We start from the raw sequence: 20,193 nt of genomic DNA, 5'->3' as shown, positions 1-20,193 counted from the left end.
TCTGTCCTCCCAGCCCAGGCTGCTATTGAGAGCGTTGTGTTTTCAAAGCCTCACAGCCAGACTTGGAGGCTTAGCGACTCCCCTGCCCGAGCACGGTGCCTGGAGTATAAAGGGCTGCCACAGTGCAATAATAGAGTTCCTTCCTGGGCTTCCTGGGCTCGCTGGAGCTCCCACTCGGTCTCTGCTGGGAACAGCAGACTTGGCCAGGGAAAGGTGGTCCTGCACCCTGGGGGGCTCCCTCAAGGCCAAGGATAGGGAGGCCTGGGGGAGGGGAAACCATAGATGGGGGCCTCAGGGGTCCGGCGTGGACCTAATCTCTGAATGGCGGTGGCTCACTGACTCACCCTCCTGCAGAAGCTCCTTCCAGGCTGGTTGCAAAAGCTCTGTCCATGGTAATCACGCCCCCCCAGCCCTCTCTAATAAACTGGAAGGTGAGGATTAAGTAGCTGAGCTTGGTGCTGAGTTTCCCAGGGCCCAGGCTGGTTGCCTGGCGGCTGGACGCTAAGCCTGTGCCCGGCTCCCCACGGCTCCCTTTTCCCCATCCTTTATGCCCTTCTCCAGCCCTTCCTCCGACCACCAATGTCACATTTCTCATTGCTCAAAAGAGCAGAAGCAGAGGGAAAGCAGACTGGAGGGATTGACTCCTGGGCTTATGGACCTGCCCCGGCTGTGGCTGCCTTCTGCTTTTGTGCTGGGTTACGGCCAGGCTGACCCTTCTGGGTCCCCGCTCCTGCACATAAGACTGTCCAGTCACAGTGCTGTGGCCTCCTCTTGGGAGGACAGTTACTTTGACTTGATGTTTCCCCTAGTGGTAGCGATGGGTTGCACTGTGACACCCACACCCTGGGGCACTTTTCCTCTTATGAATGTGGCAGTCATTTCTGAGACCTCAACAGGGAGGAGGGTGGCAGCCAAGGCCAGGACTAGGTAGTGAAGCACACGTGGGGCTGCATGCCCATCGTGGCTTCAGAAGGCAGGCACAGATGTTCCGTGTAAATATAATCCTCCAGGAAAAGAAAGAATTCATGGCTCCTACTTCTAGAAACCAAGAGTTTCAAGTGAGAAATGCAGACAAGAAAAAATACTGGTTACTTACGGAGGATGCTCTTCTGAATGCGTAGATTACACATTGGAGTAGGAAGCTCACAGAGGCCTCTCTCCATTTTGCTGGCTTGGATCAATAGCTGGCTGGTGTTTCTTGGATGAAATAGAAAGGAGACCTGGGCTGTGTCCCCAGTCCCCTCACTGCCCTTAGCTGCACACACACAGTGCCTCCCTGGTTCCAAACTTCAGAAGGACCACTTCGGAGGAACATGAAGATATTTCTCCCCTGCAGACGTCGGCATGGCCATCTCCCACCTCTCTGGGCTTGGCAACTTGCAGTCTGGCTTTGGGAACAAGGAGGGAGCTACTGACACCTGAAGAGGACTTTCCCTGGGGTCAGCCTGAGGCACTGCAGGAATGGAGCCCCACTGTGCCCGGCCTCGGGTTAGAATCCGGCTCTGATAGGCGGCGTGCTGGCTGCGTTTCTGCCTGTGTTCGTTAGGGTGGTGCCAACTGCTGGGACACACAAGTTCACCATTTCAGAGCCTTGTCCCAGGACTGGTTTATTTCTTGTCTGACCTGGATGTCTGTGGTTAGTGGGTGGGTCCTTCCATCTTGAGGCTCCACCATCTTGCAGGGCCTCAGAATTCTGTTTATCCAGCTGGTAAAAGGATCTATAGAGAAGACATTTCTATTTCTTACCTGCTTTGGGATGGAAGTGTCACCATGACACTCCTTCACCAGTCATGCGGTCACACCTGGAGACTGTGTGGAAACGGAGAGGCCGAGAAGTGTAGGCCATAGCTGGTAGCCATCTCTTATCAACAGCTTTACACCAGCAGCTGCATGGGTGGGGAAGCACACAGTTTTGGTGGATAGCTAGCTTCCTGTCCCCTGGCCTCACCTGCGTAAGAAATGAATTACCTCTAGTGCAGCCCAGTCGGGGGGACTAAGGGGAATGAGGCTCCTGGTTTCTAGGAGACCAGGAGGGGTTGGGAGGTGGAGCTCGGAAGAGCTTGCCAGTGACTATGGCTGACCTCAAAGGGGAAGCTACAGGACCCAGTAAGAGACCTCAGCCATTGGAGGGCAGGGCTACTGTCCTCTGCTTTGGAGTGTCTGTAGCCCTTGCACCCAGCTGAGAACCCCTCTCGTGGTACGTGATCCATCAGCACTCATTGGCCGGATGAACAAATGCATCCTGACTTCCAGCAGCTGGGGCTCCTGCGCTGTCTGTTTTCCTTGCTGCAATTTGTTTCCAGGCCCACCTTCTTCTCCTCAACGTAGGCTGCGCTGATGTGCTCTGCTGAGTAGGACAGTGGTTCTCAAGTCTAATTTGTGGATGCAAGGCAACCTGTTATGCTATTCCAGCTGGAGGACCGGCAGTTCTCATTGTAAATTGTGTCTGAAAGATGTAGTTTCCCTGTTGCCTTTGAAATCATGCTTTTAATGGGCAAAAGTGCGTATTTTAAGTAGCTATAAGCCCTGATCAGAGCAGGGTAAAATCGGCATTGTGTGCTTGGGCTCAGTGGCTCAGCACCAGGATTTACTTGGTACTTCAGCTGTGGGTGATCCCAGCGGCCACCTCATACACTCTTCTGTGAGGTCGTCATCCGTTCCTCGTTTAGTCATTCATCATTCATTCATTCATTCATTCATAATTCATCCATCCGTTCCTTCACGTGTTCCCAACATACCGACCATATATCAAGCTCTGGGCTTGGAACTGAAGAGAATAGTGGTGAAAAATACATAGTAATTTCTGACCTCCAGAAGCTCACATTTTTTTAGATGGCAGGGAGCATCAGTGGGCAAATATAGCAGCGTTTGTGGAATGTGAGACGCTTGTGGTTGTAGAATGTGAGACTAACTCGAGTTCCTGGACTGACACGCAGTGGGGGCTGTCCTAGACCAGGGCCAGGGTCAGACACGCTTCATTGGAAGGGTGAGGGCCTAGGTGAGGGAGTGGGGTGGTCATCGTGGGCAGGGGAAACCACCTGTGCCGAGGACACGGAGGCGTGGCCAGGTGGAGAGCATCCCGGGAGACTTGGCAGCACAGCCCTCAAGGCAAAGGCCCAGCAGACAGGGGAGCATCGTGATGGATTATGAAAGTCACACACACACGCGTGCGCGCACACGCACACACACCCAAACTCACCTGGAAAAAGCCGCACTATTTGCAAAATTCTAGTTTATCTCTGGGGCAGTGGGACACTGAGATCTCTGGCATGCTTCTTCTTGTGAAAGAAAAGTCTATTAGGGAGGATGTGGTGAGAGACACCTTACTCTTTTGGCTGCAAGGCTGGATTTTTCTGTGTATGGGTCAGGATTCTTTCATTAACACATGCCAGAGCCCTCACTGTTTTATGCAAAAGGGGAATTCTTGGCTCACGTAGCCAGGAAGTATAAGCAGAGAGGTGGCTTCAGTGCACGTGATCTAGACATCTGTGTGATGTCACCAGGACCTGGGACTCAGGACTTTCTATGCCCTGGCTCAGCTCTGCTCTCTTCGTACTTAACTCCCTTCTCTTCAGGCTCCCCTCCCCCACTCCCACTCCCCTGGTTACAAGATGGTGTCAGCGGTTCTTAAGCTCACCCCTCTCCAAGGCCACAGCCAATGGAAGACCTAGGACTTTTTCCTCAGCACTCATCCAAAGTCTGTTGCCTCCCAGAGATTCTGATCCAACCAGGTACCCATCCCTAAACTAGTCACTGTGACCTGCACTTGCTCTGTGCTGATTGGTTTGGGCCCGGGTCATGTGTCCTCCCTTGAACCAGGGGTGGAGTCAATTTCCCCAGACGCTTTTGGGCTGAAAGGGGGTGAAAGGGTGGATTCCCAGAGGATAAATGAATGGTAGCAAAAACAACATCAAAAACAACAGGTGTCTACTATCTCTAACAGTGTCTTCCTTTTTTAAAAAAAAGTGTTTTTTTTTTTGCGGTGCGCGGGCCTCTCACTGTTGTGGCCTCTCCCGTTGCGGAGCACAGGCTCCGGACGCGCAGGCTCAGTGGCCATGGCTCACGGGCCCAGCCGCTCCGCGGCATGTGGGATCTTCCCGGACCGGGGCACGAGCCCGCGTCCCCTGCATCGGCAGGCGGACTCTCAACCACTGCGCCACCAGGGAAGCCCCCATTTTTTTTTTTTTTTTAAATCATGACTGTATTAGAGTTTTCCAGAGAAGCAGAAACTACACATATATATTGAGAGAGAGAGAGAGAGAGAGAGAGAGATTGATTTTAAGGAATTAGGTCATGCAATTATGGAGGCTCCAAGTCCAAAATCAGCAGAGTAGGACCGCAGACTTGAGACTCAGAGGAGATCCCATGTCATAGTTCAAGTCCAAGGGCTTCTGCTACAGAATTCGCTCTCCCTTGGGGAGGTCAGGCTTTTGTTCTATGCAGTCTTCACCTGATCTGGTAGCCACACACTTACATTTTAGGGGAGAGTCTGCTTCACTCAAAGTCCACTGATTTAAATGTTAATCTCATCCAAAAACACCCTCACAGAAACATCCAGAATAATATTTGACCACATATCTGGGCACGATGGCCCAGCCAAGTGGACACATCAAATTCACCATCACAGTGACCGACAGTAAGAAGTACACTGACATCACACTCATGCATACACATACGTGGCTGAAACAAAAGCCTCACAAAAGTCTCATCCTTCCTAAATGTGACCTACTCTTATTTTTCTTTTCTATTTCATTAAAAAAGTACCTGTAACCTGCGCAGGTTACTAGACTGATGCTGGATTATGACTTGTCGTTTGAAACATCATCCTAGAAGACATTTTCTGGGTGTTCTATTATCCCATGGCAAACGTCCTGAGGAAAACAGGATTCTGTCCAGAGGGTCAGGGAAGGTACCGTGTGCCACCGAGGGAGACCCGAACAGATTGCCAAGTCACACTCTCACTGGATGTGACCCCAGCCAGGACCTATCCCTGCTCATGCCTCCGTTTCCTTATCTGTAGAGGCCGTATACTTACAAATGCCTCTTCTACCTAACAGCGTTGCCACGTACAGTACAGTCAGAATGAGATAATATATATGAGAACACTTTGTAAACTCTAAAGTAATTTCGTGAGGTAATTGCTATTTTTAAACTACTGTATAATAACTTTCTTCTCTGCCACTCAGGAATCTGAGAAGATGATGCTATTTCATGAAAATTAGTTTGAGCTCTTCACCACTTGCCACACAAAACAAAGCCCCAATTTCTCTAATCAAAATGATGATCAGCTTCTAAAAATGAGTCCCATCTCCCCTGAGATGATTCAGAATTAAAATTTGATTTCAAAGAGGGTTTGGGTTTGATTCAGAGACTTTCAGTTCTGTCTTCCCGTCCCTTTCCCACCCTACCTAGTTCAGTGAGTCCTTCCGGGCCATCTTGGGGTGACTTGGTTACATTATTTGCCTTGAAGAGTCAGAATTGGGCTGAATGCTACCTCTGATACTTTTGTTTTAAAACCAGATGAGGGACTTCCCTGGCGGTACAGTGGTTAAGACTTTGTCTTCCAGGGCAGGGTGTGCGGGTTCGATCCCTGGTCGGCGGGTTAAGATCCCACATGCCTCGCGGCCAAAATACCAAAACATAAAACAGAAGCAATATTGTAACAAATTCAATAAGGACTTTAAAAATAGTCCACATCAAAAAAATCTTAAAAAAAACACAAAACACAAAAACAGCTGAATGATGACCTGAGAGAGAGATGGTGGATGGCATCTGGAATCTCAGTGAGGGTTTCCTAGGTTGAGTCATCACTTACATGGATAGATGGAACGGACACCACTGGAGAAGTCCAGCTTTGCCAGGACGGAGAGCCTCAGGCCGCCCTGGAGGGCAGGGGCAGGCAGCTCTGCTCACCTGTGGGTCCCGTGCTGGGGTAGGAGGGCTGCAGCCGGCTCACCATTGTGGCAGTGCCCGGTGGGGTCTCTGGTGAGGCAAGCTGAATCCCACATCGCTGCCAGCTCCCCCTTCTCTTCCATTTCTCTTGTTTGTTTGCTAATCCGTCTCTCTCGTGGTGTGTAGAATGAGAGGCTGGTTATTCCTATCACACGTCATCGTTTTCTGTGGGCTCCCCCCTCTCCAGGCACAGTAATTTCGCCGTCCCCAGATGAGGGTGACGAGTGTTTGAGATGCATAACTGTGTCTCCTTTCAGTGCCTAGTACAGGATGGAGAATGAGGCCTGGCACCTTTCTGCTCAGTAAATTTATAATTACAGGCTTCCTCGTCTCGCCTCTTGCAAAGCAGAGAGCTGTTGATTGGCTTGTGGGTCCGTGAGTGTGTACAGTGAGGCGGGGTGTGGCAGGCACACTTTCCCGGGGCTCGGCAGGTTCCAGTACAGGGACGGCCGTAAGTTCCCTCCAGAGGGTCGGTGGCTGAGGCCTGACCCGCACCTGCCTGTCTGGAGTGAGGATGACCAGCCCTGCTGGAGTGCGGTTGCTGGCAGTGGTGTTCTGAGAGCTGTGTTAGGCAGCAGAGAATATGGCACCCAAAGAGCGGGCTCCTCCCGACAAAGGCCAGGGAGCAGGTGCTGAAGCGGGTTCAGGTAAAGTCAGGAGACATAGGAAGAGCCCGGGATTAGGAGTCCAGGGACCTGAGTTTAATCCCATCCCCACCATGAACTCACTCTGCGACCTCCTGCAAGTCCTTTAACTTCTGTGGATCACAGCTCCCTCGTCACTAAAATCAGGGACTGGGAATCATCAAACTGGACCATCTCTTTCAGCTCAAAAACTTCTAGATTCTTCTCTGATATTTAGATTTGCACAGGCAATTCATGATGAACCAGCCCGACCTCCTGACCCCTCATCGCTCTAATGGAGATGATGCCATCGGGCATTTCTTTCTTTTTTTTTTGCGGTACGCGGGCCTCTCACTGTTGCGACCTCTCCCGTTGTGGAGCACAGGCTCCGGACGCACAGGCTCAGTGGCCATGGCTCACGGGCCCAGCCGCTCCGCGGCATGTGGGAACTTCCCAGACCGGGGCACGAACTCGTGTCCCCTGCATCGGCAGGCGGACTCTCAACCACTGCGCCACCAGGGAAGCCCCATCGGGCATTTTTGGATCCTAATCCTTTCATCTTCTTTCATTCTTGTCAACACCAACAACTCTCACTTAACAAGCACTTACTTCAGGCCAGGAGAAGCCCTGTGCCAGGCACTTTCCAGCCCTTTATGCTTTCAGAGGGAAATAGTTGTGCCCGTTGTGATGGGCATGACCTGTGAGGTTATGCCCTGGGAGTCCCCAGGGGCTTTGCTGTCCTCCTGTAGAGCTGGTATTGCCGGGTGATGTCCCGGGATTTCTGTGTGTGGGAACTTACATGGGTTAAACTGGACTTCTGAGGGCTCTGGAATTGTGCTTTCCTAGAAATAGGACGGGCTTTGCAATGATACAAAGGTGGGTTTCAACCCCAGCTCTGCCACTTATGAGCCATATGCTCTTGCAGAGCTAGTTTCCTCACCTGAAAAGCAGGTCAGACACTCCTGACCCCAGCGAACAGTTGTCTGAGGAGTGAGGTAATGGGTGTGCCAGCATTTGCCTTGGGGCCCGGGGTCCCCTGAGTGATGCACAGGTGCTGATGCTTCTCCTCGCCTCCAGCCCCTCTTCCTGCCACTCAGGAAAGAGTTCTTGAGTCTCTCCTCCACGTCAGGTGTGGGTCTAGCACTGTGGACACACTAGCAGGCAAGGCAGCCCCCCCCACTACCCCCACGGAGCTCACAGGCCTCAGCTCCAAACTCAGCTCTTTAGGCAAAGGCTAAATCGACAGGAGCGCGGAGGCGCCTCCCTGGGAGCGGGGGCTGAGCTCTTTGCCTTTAAGTTTCTTCCCTCAGCACTGTGCATTTTAGTCTCGACTTCCCAGGGGCACCCTGACGAGGTCCTGGCTCCCTCTCCAGCCCTATCTCCTCCTGCTTTCCAGACAGAGTCTTCCTGGCGTGCACCCTGGTTGAAATGCCCTTGCCGTGGCTCCATGGACCCCTGCCCTTCCTTTCCAGCTCTGCGGGTCCTCTCGAAGTTCACGGCTCAGCCCAAGTGCCATCGCCTCTCCAAGGCCTCCCACAGCCTTCTCCTTGCTCCCTAGCCCGGGGTTAGAGGTCAGCTGTCCTCACCTGAGCTCTCGAAGGCCGTCATGTAACGTTTCACCGTCTGAGTAATTGGGTTCTGGCGGTGTCTGCCCCCCTGACTCTGGGTTTTTCAAGGGCCTGGCCCAGCCTCGGCCATCCTTGGATCCATGGTGTGTTGCTCATTTGGAATGTGCCCTAAGCCTACGTTTGCCATGTCGGGGAAGAGATGAAGGCCCTCCTCTCACAAGACTGCTGTCGGTCCGTGGGTGTGCCAGTTTCCCTCCTCTGATGTCTTCTTGAGAACGTTTGTGGTTTTCATTGGGAATGAAAACGTCAATGTCAATGTCATTGTTAGCTGACAATGTCAAGTGTTTGTTTTGCTTTCCTTCTTCTTTCTTCTCTTGGTTTCCATCTAACTTTGTACTCTCTCTGCTTGTGGGAGGGGCAGATAGGTTTCTTTGACTCAGCCATCTGCCTCTTCCCATCACCTTGTTTCTGAGTTGTTTGGGAGGGGGAAATGAGAGAAATTCCACAGAGCTGAGATGTCTCCGAATAAGACGTAGGCCATTCCTGCCCAGATTTCTCCCAAACTGGAAGAAATATGAAGCCATCCTCTGGAAACACACGCAGAAAAGCATCTTGCATAGAAATGAATGAGACCATTAGGATGGAAAGCTATTTTGTTCCACGGGGAGTTATTTATTTATGTATTTATTTACTTGACCACTTTTCTTAAAGCATTTGTTCTTCGCCTTTAATGAAAACCTCTCAGAGGAGGCCTCACCCTGGGCAGCGGCCAAGACCTGCCTCATTAAAATGATGTCGGGGGACTTCCCTGGCGGTCCAGTGGTTAAGACTTTGCCTTCCGATGCGGGGGGTGCGGGTTTGATCCCTGGTCGGGGAACTAAGATCCCACATGTCTCACAGCCAAAAAACCAAAACGTAAAAAAACCAAGAGCAATATTGTAATAAATTCAATAAAGACTTTAGAAAAATGAAAAAAAACAAAATGGGGCTTCCCTGGTGGCGCAGTGGTTGGGAGTCCGCCTGCCGATGCAGGGGACACGGGTTCGTGCCCCAGTCTGGGAAGATCCCACATGCCGCAGAGCAGCTGGGCCCGTGAGTCATGGCCTCTGAGCCTGCGCGTCCGGAGCCTGTGCTCCGCAACGGGAGAGGCCACAACAGTGAGAGGCCCGCGTACTGGAAAACAAAACAAAACAAACAAACAAAACAAAACAAAAAAACCCAAAATGACATCGGGGCTCAGACCTGGGCAGTGCACCCAGAGGACCTGGTGGCTGCCTCCGAGTAAAGGGATCCGGGATGTGGGTTGTTAATTTGGCCTCATGCACCGTCCAGCAGCGGGCAGGTGCAAAGGAGAAGCTTCCCCTGCAGTAGGTGCAGACCCAGAGGGCCAGGGCTGTAATGGACAGCCCCCAAAAAATGGTTGTTTGAACTAGTCTTCTGTGCGTAAACAGTCACTGGTGGACGTCCCCGTCTGTGCCTGGCTGGGGTAAACTGAGATGTTTTAGCAGGACAGCATGAGAGTCTGCCATGGACTTGGACAGTCCTGGTCCTGGTTTCAGTTGGTCTCTACGGCTTTTAGCTGTGCAAACTGGATTACTCCCCTCAGCTGGAAGGTGGGAGTGTCAGTAGTACTTATATCACGAGGCTGCTAGTCAGGGTCCCAGCAGGAAGCATTGTACATACAAATCAGGTCATTTGCGCAAAGGTTAATAGAGGGGGTCTTGACACGTGCCTCCTTAGAGGCAGGGCAGTGTTTGGGGGCGAGAACGTTGAGGCCCGTTCCCTCCCCTAGGACCAAAGGGAGGCAGGCAGGAGGTGGTTCGCAGGACCTGCAGCCCCCCTCCCCTCCTCCTAGCCTCTCCCGGTCCCACTGGGCTTCGGCTGATTCTCCCCACTGGCTGCACCTAACCAGGCCCGAGGGCAAGGAGCCTGCAGAGGTATAGTCCCTACAGGTCAGCCTCCTGGGCATGGAGAAGGGTGGAGAGCAGATCTGGAGGGGCAGGTGGAAGATGCCCCACACCGAAGGGTTTGTTGAGATGAAACGAGGGTCTCTGGGAGGTGCTGGACAGCGGCTGATGCAAAGTCAGCCATTCTGTGGGCTGTGGCTGTTATCATCATCATCATCATCACCGTTGCCATTGTCGTTACTGTTGCTAGTAGTATTACTAGTACTATTACTGAAGTGCCCTCCTGCTGCCACCCAGCTTGGGCACTCATACCAACACACTGGGGACTGGCTCCCTTGGCCCCAGCGTCCCCCATTGCAGGTCTGTTTCAGCGTGTGCAGGATGCTTTGAGGGCCCAGCCAGACAAGCTGTGGGGTGAAACTAAGCCTCTGCCTTTGTCAGCCAGCATCACGTCTTTCCTTTTCCCCCCGCAGGGAGCCTGCACTCCTCCCTCGACACTGCTGTGCCGAGTGTGACTGTGACCCGAGGACACATCTCTGAAATGAAAGCCATGCCTTGGAATTGGACCTGCCTGCTCTCCCACCTCCTAATGGTGGGGATGGGCTCCTCCACTCTACTCCCCCAGCAGCCACCCCTGCTGCCCCAGAAGCGGTCTTTTGTCACGTTCCGCGGGGAGCCCGCCGAGAGCTTCAACCACCTGGTGGTGGACGAGAGGACAGGGCACATTTATGTGGGGGCCGTCAATCGGATCTACAAGCTCTCCAGCGATTTGAAGGTCCTGGTGACCCACCAGACTGGGCCGGACGAGGACAACCCCAAGTGCTACCCTCCCCGCATTGTCCAGACGTGCAACGAGCCCCTGACCACCACCAACAATGTCAACAAGATGCTCCTGATAGACTACAAGGAGAACAGGCTGATTGCTTGCGGGAGCCTGTACCAAGGCATCTGCAAGCTCCTCAGGCTGGAGGACCTCTTCAAGCTGGGGGAGCCTTTTCACAAGAAGGAGCACTACCTGTCGGGGGTCAACGAGAGTGGCTCTGTCTTTGGGGTGATCGTCTCCTACAACAACCTGGATGACAAGCTCTTCATTGCCACGGCTGTGGACGGGAAGCCGGAGTATTTCCCCACCATCTCCAGCCGGAAACTGACCAAGAACTCAGAGGCGGATGGCATGTTCGCATATGTCTTCCACGATGAGTTTGTGGCCTCGATGATCAAGATTCCTTCGGACACTTTCACCGTCATCCCCGACTTTGATATCTACTACGTCTACGGCTTCAGCAGCGGCAACTTTGTCTACTTTTTGACGCTTCAGCCTGAGATGGTGTCTCCCCCTGGCTCCACCACAAAGGAGCAGGTTTATACGTCCAAGCTCGTGAGGCTTTGTAAGGAGGACACGGCCTTCAACTCCTACGTGGAGGTCCCCATTGGCTGTGAGCATGGCGGGGTGGAGTACCGCCTGCTGCAGGCCGCCTACCTGTCCAAAGCTGGGGCCGTGCTCGCCCGGACCCTCGGGGTTCGCCCAGAGGACGACCTCCTCTTCACCGTCTTCTCCAAAGGCCAGAAGCGGAAAATGAAATCCCTGGACGAGTCGGCCCTGTGCATCTTCGTCCTGAAGCAGATCAATGACCGCATTAAGGAACGGCTGCAGTCCTGCTATCGGGGCGAGGGCACGCTGGACCTGGCCTGGCTCAAGGTGAAGGACATTCCCTGCAGCAGCGCGGTGAGTCCGGGGAGGGCCTGTGGGCCGGGGTGGCACAGTGTCGAGACCTAGGCTGTGGCCTCCATGGGGTGTGAATCATCTGTCCCATTTTGTAGATGAGACAAGTATATCCCACCTCTGGGTCTCACTGGACTCGGATTATCACCAGCTCAAGCATGCTGTGACCATGGCACTAAGCTTATAAGAGTCAGAGCTGGAGCTAAATGTAGATTTCCCATCGGCGCTTTTCTCTATTCTAGTTGGCTCACTGGCTGTAAGAGGAGGGGCTGGAATAGGCGGAACTGTGTGCCATAGATGCCACGTGCACCAGCCGTTCTTGAAGGCTGCGCTGTCGTATGCAGTGACTTGACTTGACTTATCAACCATGCTGCAAGTCACTCTCCTGGGAGCTTAGAATAAAAACAATAGGTGGTGGAGGCAGAGCTTAGAGTAAAACCAGTACTGGGAGTAGGGAGGCAGTCATTTTACATTTGGGGTAGATGTAGGACTTCAGGAGAGGTACGTTTTTGGCCCCTCGCGTATCTTTAGGTCATGGGAAAATAAGATCAGAAGAAGTAGGGTGAGAGTCCAGTGAACATAGAGAGGAAAACAGTTTTCTAAGCTTGCTTAGAAAACTGTATTTATCAAGTATCTTCTGTGTGCACAGTCTCATGGAAGAAACGTGTCTGGAGCAGCCGTGGAGCAGTGCTGGGTGACAGAGGGCTGAAGGAAACCAGGGGGCGGGGAGAATGAAGGGTTGGTTTAGGAGGCCTGCCCAGGGCCCGTGAGCCCTGAGGGACAGACCGGACCTCAGAACTGCTGGGCAACCACCAGTGCCACGGGAGACACAGCCTCCTGCCTCTCCCAACATAACTCACTTGTGACCCAATGTGAAAAGCACCTGCCTTTCTGTGGCTTGACTTCTGTTCATCTTCATTGTTTTTTTCTCAACCATTCTTAACGTGACTTGGAAGGTTCAGCTCTTGGCATCTTCTATGCCCTGTGTCACTTTCCTTTCCCTTTTTCTTTTTTATTGTCCAGTTGAAAAATTACGAACCTAGTTGGAGAAAATCTATCCTATAGTCTCAATGTAGGGAGAAGAAAGGACAATTCAGTCATCAGGTAGAAGTATGCACGTGCATGGATGTGATTCTTGACTCCTAGTCAAACTTTGGTGGAATTCCATATTAGGAAAATGTACTTGGATTGATTTAAGAAGTGCAAGTTTCTTTTCATGCCAAGCAGACCTCAGAGGGCACTGGCACCCACACCTTCAGCACGCGGTGAGGCCATTCCTCCGGGCAGTGGGATTTGGGGGAGGGGAGAGGGAGGAGAAAGAAGGAACTCACTTGTGCCCCAAGGTTTCTCTTTGGTGCCCTAGCATTTAGGCTCAGGCCGTTTTCTAGTGATGAGTTTTCCAGTTACCTGGGCTGATACTAAAAGATGCCATTTCTTCTTGGGGGTTCTGGAAAGCCAGGAGACCCCTAGTGTTACAAAGGAAATGGGAGAGGCACCAGGCGCCAAAGAAGGAAGCAACACGTTGACCATCATTTCCAGGCCAGGGAATTGAGGGGAGTCCCCTGTGTCTGCTGAGCCCTAGCAGGTGACATATCTTTTGGAGACTTTGGTTTGGGCAGTAGGTGATCCACTCAGGAGAGTCTGTGAGACTAGTTTATGAACTTGGGGGTCATGCACTGCTCCCACATGAAGGCAGTGAATGACAGGCCAGGTGCTGTGCTTTGTGTATGTATATTACACTCAGACGTAGGTCCCTGGGGAGATGTCCTAAGAGTGTTGGCATGGGGAAGGTGCCCAGAGATCCCTTGGTCTTTACCTTCATTCTGAGGCCCAACAACTTGAATGAGTTGCCCCAGGTCATAGAATTTGTGAGTGAATAGCAGAGACCGCATTTGAAGAGAACCACCACCCCCCTTGCCTCTCACCACCACGCTTGCACACATGCACATACATACACACTCCTACACACGTGCATGTGCACGTACACAAGAAATACCCTCACAAGCACTCACATATACACCTGTGTTAGAAAATAGCAAGTTGATGCTGTGTGCTTACTAAACAGCTAGTTCTTTTGAGACCAGAGAGATTGGCTATTTTTGCTGCAGAAAACTTGCTCCAATCGTGTCTTTTCGGGCAATGCTTTTGGGAGTAAAATCAGCTGCGGAGATCAGCCTGGCTGCCCATGGGCAAGCATTTGCTCCCTGCCACAGTACAAAAAGCAAAGTTCATCACGGGAGTCTGCAGAGCTGCAGGTCCTAACATCCGCCTGGCGGCCTTGGAGAGAACAGAGGGAAGGCAGCTTTGCAAGACAGGCTAATGCCAGGACTGGGAGTAATGGAGCCAGATAACAAGCTTTTGATTTTTCTTTGGGCTTTAATTAGCCTTTTCAAGTTCGAGGCAAGTTCAGGGCTGAGAGCAGAAAGGAGGAGGCCAGAAACTCCGCACAGGGCTGGGGCTGTCTCCCCAGCCAGTCTAAAAGGCCACACCAGCTTTTAATGCACAGTATCAGTTTCCTTTGATTCAGCCCACACTCGAGTTAGTTTGCTCTGGGGCTTGGCTACGGTTCTTTTGGCCTCAGCTCAGACCACGCAGGCCAGGCTCCTGGGTGTCCCCGTTGAGGAGCCCTCACAGGCACAGTGTTTGCAAACCCAGCTTTTCCTGCACTCATTCACTCACAAGACCGTTGGTTTCCTTTCCTTCTTGCCTTCTTACCTTGAGGCGGGGAGGGGTGAGATGAATTCTAGAGTTCTTTTCTGCCTCTGAGTCCAGGATTCCCTTGAGGCCTGGGAAGGGGAACCGATTCTCAGGTGGCCTCTGTCCTGCGGCGTTTCAGCTGCAGGAAAGTGGGGGAGGGAGCATGAGGCCCAGGAGGCTGACTTGAGGACTTGTTTTTTGTAGGGTTGGGTGTCCCTTGTGGGTTTTGTCATAGTTACAACCCAAAGAGCTTGAAAAGTGGTTCGTTTTAAAACTGAGGTATAATCGACATGTAACACTATATTAGTTTCAGGTGTACGGCATAATGGTTCGATATTTGTATATATTGCAAAATGATCACCAGAAGAGCCTGTAGTTAACATCCATCACCATACATAGTAACACATTCTTTTTCTTATGATCGGAACTTTCGAGATCTACTCCCTTAGCAACTTTCACATATACAATACAGTACTATCAACTATGTCACCATGCTGTACATTACATCTCCAGGACTTATTTTGTATCCGGTATTTTGTACCTTTTGCCCAGTGACTCATTTTTATTGTGCTCCTGTTGTCCTAGTTCCCTAAGCTAGAATGCTTGTTCCATGGTGCTCTTCAGGCCTTTCTGGTCTCTTCATTTCCTGGGTTTCACATTCCTTCCCCTGAACTCATGCCTCCAGGACTCCGAGCAGGTAGTAGTATGAGCCCTGAGGCTCCACCCCCTCACCAGGTCCCAGCTGTGTTTGGCTGTGTTCAGGGAAAATGGGGTCGGAGCCTGCCATGCATGGGGCGTTGGTGGAGCCACGTGGTGGCCCACAGCCTGGTGACCAGCTGCGGGGAGAAGCTTTGGGCTGGGAACCTGGAGCCTCGATCTGCAGGCCCCCAGGGAGCAACCTGTTGTCTTTATTCCGGGAGAACCAGAGAGGCTGGCTGAGCCCCTATCACAGATAAGGGCCAGCCGGCCAGGAGTGTCTTCCTCTTGGGACTGTGTCCCTGTGAACGTCAGCGCATGTTGCAAAGGAAAATCCTGGAGTGGGCGTTGGGTGTAGAGGCTGGGGAAGCAGCCCAGGTGTTTGCTGGTGCTTGGGGGAGCGGGGGATGGAAGCAACTTCTAGTTTTGCCTTCTGGGCCTCTGCCGTTGCGGAGCACAGGCTCCGGACGCGCAGGCTCAGCAGCCATGGCTCACGGGCCCAGCCGCTCCGCGGCATGTGGGATCTTCCCGGACCAGGGCACGAACCCGTGTTCCCTGCACCTGCAGGTGGACTCTCAACCACTGTGCCACCAGGGAAGCCCTACCATTCTTTCTTGTGTTCTGTTTTTTCCCAGCTTGGATGGAAAGAGGTATCCAAGAACAAATGGGCTGGCGTCTGAAAATTACTCTAAGGACCTCAGGAGGGCCTGTGCAGAAGGAGGGTCCTAGAGGGATCAGCCAGGGCTCCTCCAAGTGTGTCTTAGGACTTGGGAGACTGTAGATCAACCTAAGGCCTTTTGCTGGTGAGCATCCAGGGCGGGCTTAAGGATAATGATGTAATTTCTTTGTTTCTGCTGCTCAACCCTGAGATGGTCTCTATCTTTGGTGCCTTGGAAGGCTGCTATCCGGGGTCCCCAAACCATCTGTCTGCAGAGCAGTGACAATTGAGACAAGGAGCTCATAGCCTGAGGCTCTTGTCATGTGCCCCGGCCCTGAGCAGGCCAGGGCGACAGCTCTCAGCCCCTTTCTGGGAGCCCCGCCACTCCTGACCTGCAGTGGGACTGCTGGGCTGGAGGCTGTGCTGTTGAGGCCCAAGGCTCCTGTGTTCTATGCGGGCCAAGAGGCCCGGTGTCCTGGAGGCCCCCGGGCATGGCTATCTATATCTCCTCACCCTTTCTTCAGCCTTTGGGGTCACCTCACAGGACACTAGCCCTTCTGCCTCCAAATGAGTTAATGAATGGATGAAACTCTCATTAGGCCCTTGGCAATGTACCCTCTCCTGGTTGGTGCCAAGAATCATGACATGACATCAGTCTCCAGGAGCCTAGGAGTCCAGGAGAGAGACGCATCCAAGCGGGTCATTACAGCCTGTGTGACGGGAACGAGGGCTGTGGCCATGAGAGTGACTGTCACTCACGCCACTTAAGTCTTCCCTGAGTTTGGAACCAGTTGCGAAATGGATGTAGGAGTCAGGCAGCATCAGCTTTAGTGCTGAGAAGCCTGGATGAGCCAGAATCAGCTGCTTAATCGCCCCCTCGAGACTCGAACTTGGAACTTAGAAGATGTCGGTCCGTGGGACGGAGACTGTCGCCGGAGTGACCGCCTCACACCTGTCCAGCCTCGGTAGTGGGGGCAGAGGGTGGTGGCCTCCGAGCCGCCCCACAGCCCCCCTGGGGAGTCCGTGTGGTGCCTGACAGTTGACAAAGGGCTTCATTGCCTCCTCTTCTCTCAGCAGTTCTCAGGATAATAGGAAAGGCAGATATCCTGTCCAGTTGAGGAGGTGGAGAAACGGAAAAGTCAGGTATTTCACTGAAGGTCATGTAGTTGGTGGACTAGAGCCTTCTCTGCATCCTAATTCTCAGCCAGGTGCTCTTCCCGCTGGTGATTCTGCATGACGCAGCGGTGGCACCTGGGCTGGGATGACTCACGGCACGGGGCCGTCTGGCATTGCAGTGCGTTTGCCTTGCTGGGCCCTGCAGCACGAAGTACCAGTGGCACTGGGCTCCGCAGTCACTGCGGGAACTAGGAAAACCCTCACATTTCCAGAAGCCCCTGACGGAGAGCCATTGCCAGGCCAGGGGCCTGCCTGAGTTCAGGGTTTACTCACCGGCCCTGCTCAGTCTCGCAGGGTTCACAGAGGCACCCGGGACCGAGCTTTTTGTCGGGGAGTGGGAAAGGAGAACCCCATTTGTGTGTGCTGTTGCTGTGACTCATACCCATTGCTCTCCGGCAAGGCAGCCCTGGGAGGAGACAGGGTCACCCCCTGGACGCGGGCTGGCCTCCCAGCCCAGCCTGGATGGTCACGCCGTTCGGTCTGGCGCCTGGGATCCTGAAACTCCACCAGAGTGCGTATCCGGAATGGCCAGGCAGCCACCCCAGGCTCCGGGTGCCGGTTTCTGCCCGTCTGCTCGGGCTGTTTTCTTTTCCTGTCAGCAGGAAGTGCAGCTCGGACTGGATGGGTATGTCCTGTTGTTTGTGGCGCGAGGCAGGCCTTTCTCTTTCTGCTCAGCGGCAGTCCTCTCTCGGACCAGGAACTTCTGCTCCTGTCTCCCCCATCCCTCCTTCCTCAACTCCAGTTCACTTCACACACCACGCGCGCGCGCGCGCGCGTGCGCGCGCGCGCACACACACACACACACACACACACACACACACACACACACACACACGGCGGCCATTAAACATGCACCGCATACACCACACTCAAGTCCCAGTGACAGCACACATCACAAATCTCCTTCCACATCAGTCCAAGCCCTCACCCCTCACAGCCCATTGACCCCACACTCCAGACTTGTGTTTTAGCGGTGGGTTGGGAGGTGCTGCCATATCACAGACCCTGTCTTTGTTCAAGTTCCCCCGTCCCCTTGAGACGGCTCCTGTTCCAGGTATTCAGGTGGAAAGGACACCCACCTCTCTCTCTTTGGCCAGCAGAATTTGCGATTAACGTTGCATCTCAGCCAAGCACATGTGGTGTTTGGGGTCCAGGATGGTGGCTGAGCCCTGGGTGATGTGCTGGGCCTGATGAGAGGAAGGGCTTCAGGCTGGCCTCCTAGGCTGGGCATGACCTCCCAGGACACCACCCTGGAGCCCACTGGGCCAGCAGGGAGGGTGACGAGACCCAGGAATCACATCTGCAGACCGTTAACACAGACAGCTGCCACGACCTCAGGGTGGGGTTTACCAAGCAGCGGTTAGGATGTGAGGCCGGTGATGCTGTGTCCTAACACCGAGAGAACAACTTCATGAAGCCCTGCACAGAGGCGTGCACCCCTATACGCACACCCACGTGTGCACACGCATCCTCTCTGCCCTGGATATATGAATCACTTTCTCATGGTGTCTGTTCCCCGTCATTTCTGTCTGTCTGTCTGTCGCTCTCTCTGCTGTGTTTCACTCTCTCACTTACACTCACACTCTGTGCACAGTCATCCCTGAGGCTCCCTCTTTCTGTGATTTATCCTCCCTCACACCTCCACACTACACACGGCAGCTAACACAGCGAGATTTCTCTCCCGTGTACACACACGCTCGCGCAAGCACACACACACCCCGCCCCCCCCGCCCCAGATGGTGTGCGACAGCCCAGCCCAGATTGGCAGCCAGTCCTCTCATTCAGTCAGCACACAGACTGGCCTGACTCATCCATCCAGATCTTCATTTCTGGGCCTTTCCTTTAATTCCCGTCATCCTCACAGGGTGGCGTCTTGGCTGGGATGCTGGCCTGGGAGCTTGGGCCTCTGAGTCTCAGCCAGGTCCAGCTCGTGAGAGATCACTGAGCTGGTGAGCGGTTTCCTTTTTGCTTTAAATTATACATTTCACCTTCTAGAAGGAGGTGATAAAACAATATCCCTTTAATAAAGTCTGCTGAGACTCCTAGGGAAAGAGAAATGCAGAGACATTAATAAATGATGATCGTCACAGAGCACCTTATATTTGTAGAACACTGAGACATCTCATAGCATCATCAATGTAGTCTCCTTTGGTTACAGTAACCACCTGATGAGACAGAAAGAGACTTAATAATATTGCTGTGATTTCATACTGATATTTTTTCTCCACCAATACCTGCTTTTGAGAGATTTGGGCTGTACCTAACCCAGATGTTATGTTCAGAATCCCAGGCCTGGAGCGTGCCCCATCCGCCTTCCCTGCCATCCACCACGTGTTATGAATGCTAAGTTAAGGCCTTTGAAGGAGAGGATACATCTCCAGCCAGATCCTCCCTGCTGTCACCTTCACGTGCCCCTTAGTTTTTGTGAGACAGAAGGGAATGACTACACGTCGGCACACGGCGCTTGCTTCATTTCATTAACAGAGTTAGTGGAGAGCAGGAAAAAAGGCAACTCGCGGAGTTCTCCACTCGGCCTCTCAATTTACATTTTTTTCCTGGTGGATTGGGCCCCGCATGCTGTCCATGTGTTTGAAACGGGATCAGCGGGGGAGAAGAAAGCCCACATCTTTTCCCAGTCTCGGTGTCATTACTGTGTCTCTGTCAGCGTTCCAAAATATAATGGGATTTGTTCAGCTGATTTATCCTGCGTGCAGGCAACATTATCCAGACCCACACTCGGGCCTGAGGAGCAAAGAGGGGAAGATGCACAGCAACGAGAGTGGGGCTAATAAAATTTATTCCTGCTAACAAGGGAATGACCTACCCCATAATTCAGCCTGGCCATCGGGACCACTGTTTCCCAGTGCCCGCTAGAAAACACACAGACTTAATCATTGTGGTGTGCCCTGCTCCAATTACAGTCCTGGTGGCAGCTGAGTTTGTCTGCAGTAGACAGGGAGAGAAGTGGGAACGTGGGATTGATGGGCTGGGTGGGAGATTTCTTTGCCCTTGACAGGCAGCCACTGGGGACCTCTGAAGCTTAAGGTACAAAAGGAAAGGGACAGCACCCGAGTGGGTTTTGCTTGGAACCCTTCCAAGGCCTTCCCTGGTCTTTTCCAGGGGCCCAGCTTTGGCTTCTGGACTAGTCCCATCACGGAGGTCACCTGCAGAACTGGGCTAGTGGATTTTCATT

At 52.9% G+C, this 20,193-nt stretch overlaps 1 protein-coding gene across 5 annotated transcripts in view; it reads left to right on the top strand.

Moving 5' to 3' along the window:
- Positions 1-20,193, top strand: part of PLXNA4 (plexin A4) — a 606,963-nt gene that overhangs the window by 218,190 nt on the left and 368,580 nt on the right. For all 5 annotated transcript variants that reach the window (XM_082846558.1, XM_082846557.1, XM_082846560.1 and 2 more), the window contains one exon: positions 10,524-11,776. In XM_082846558.1, coding sequence (XP_082702684.1) covers positions 10,524-11,776 — 1,253 coding nt within the window. The remainder of the gene's footprint in view (positions 1-10,523; positions 11,777-20,193) is intronic.

Source organism: Leucopleurus acutus (genome assembly GCF_964270905.1).
Source record: "Leucopleurus acutus genome assembly, chromosome: 9".
Lineage (NCBI taxonomy): Eukaryota > Metazoa > Chordata > Mammalia > Artiodactyla > Delphinidae > Leucopleurus > Leucopleurus acutus.
Note: the sequence above shows the minus strand (reverse complement) of the source record. Positions and strands in the feature narration are given on the sequence as shown.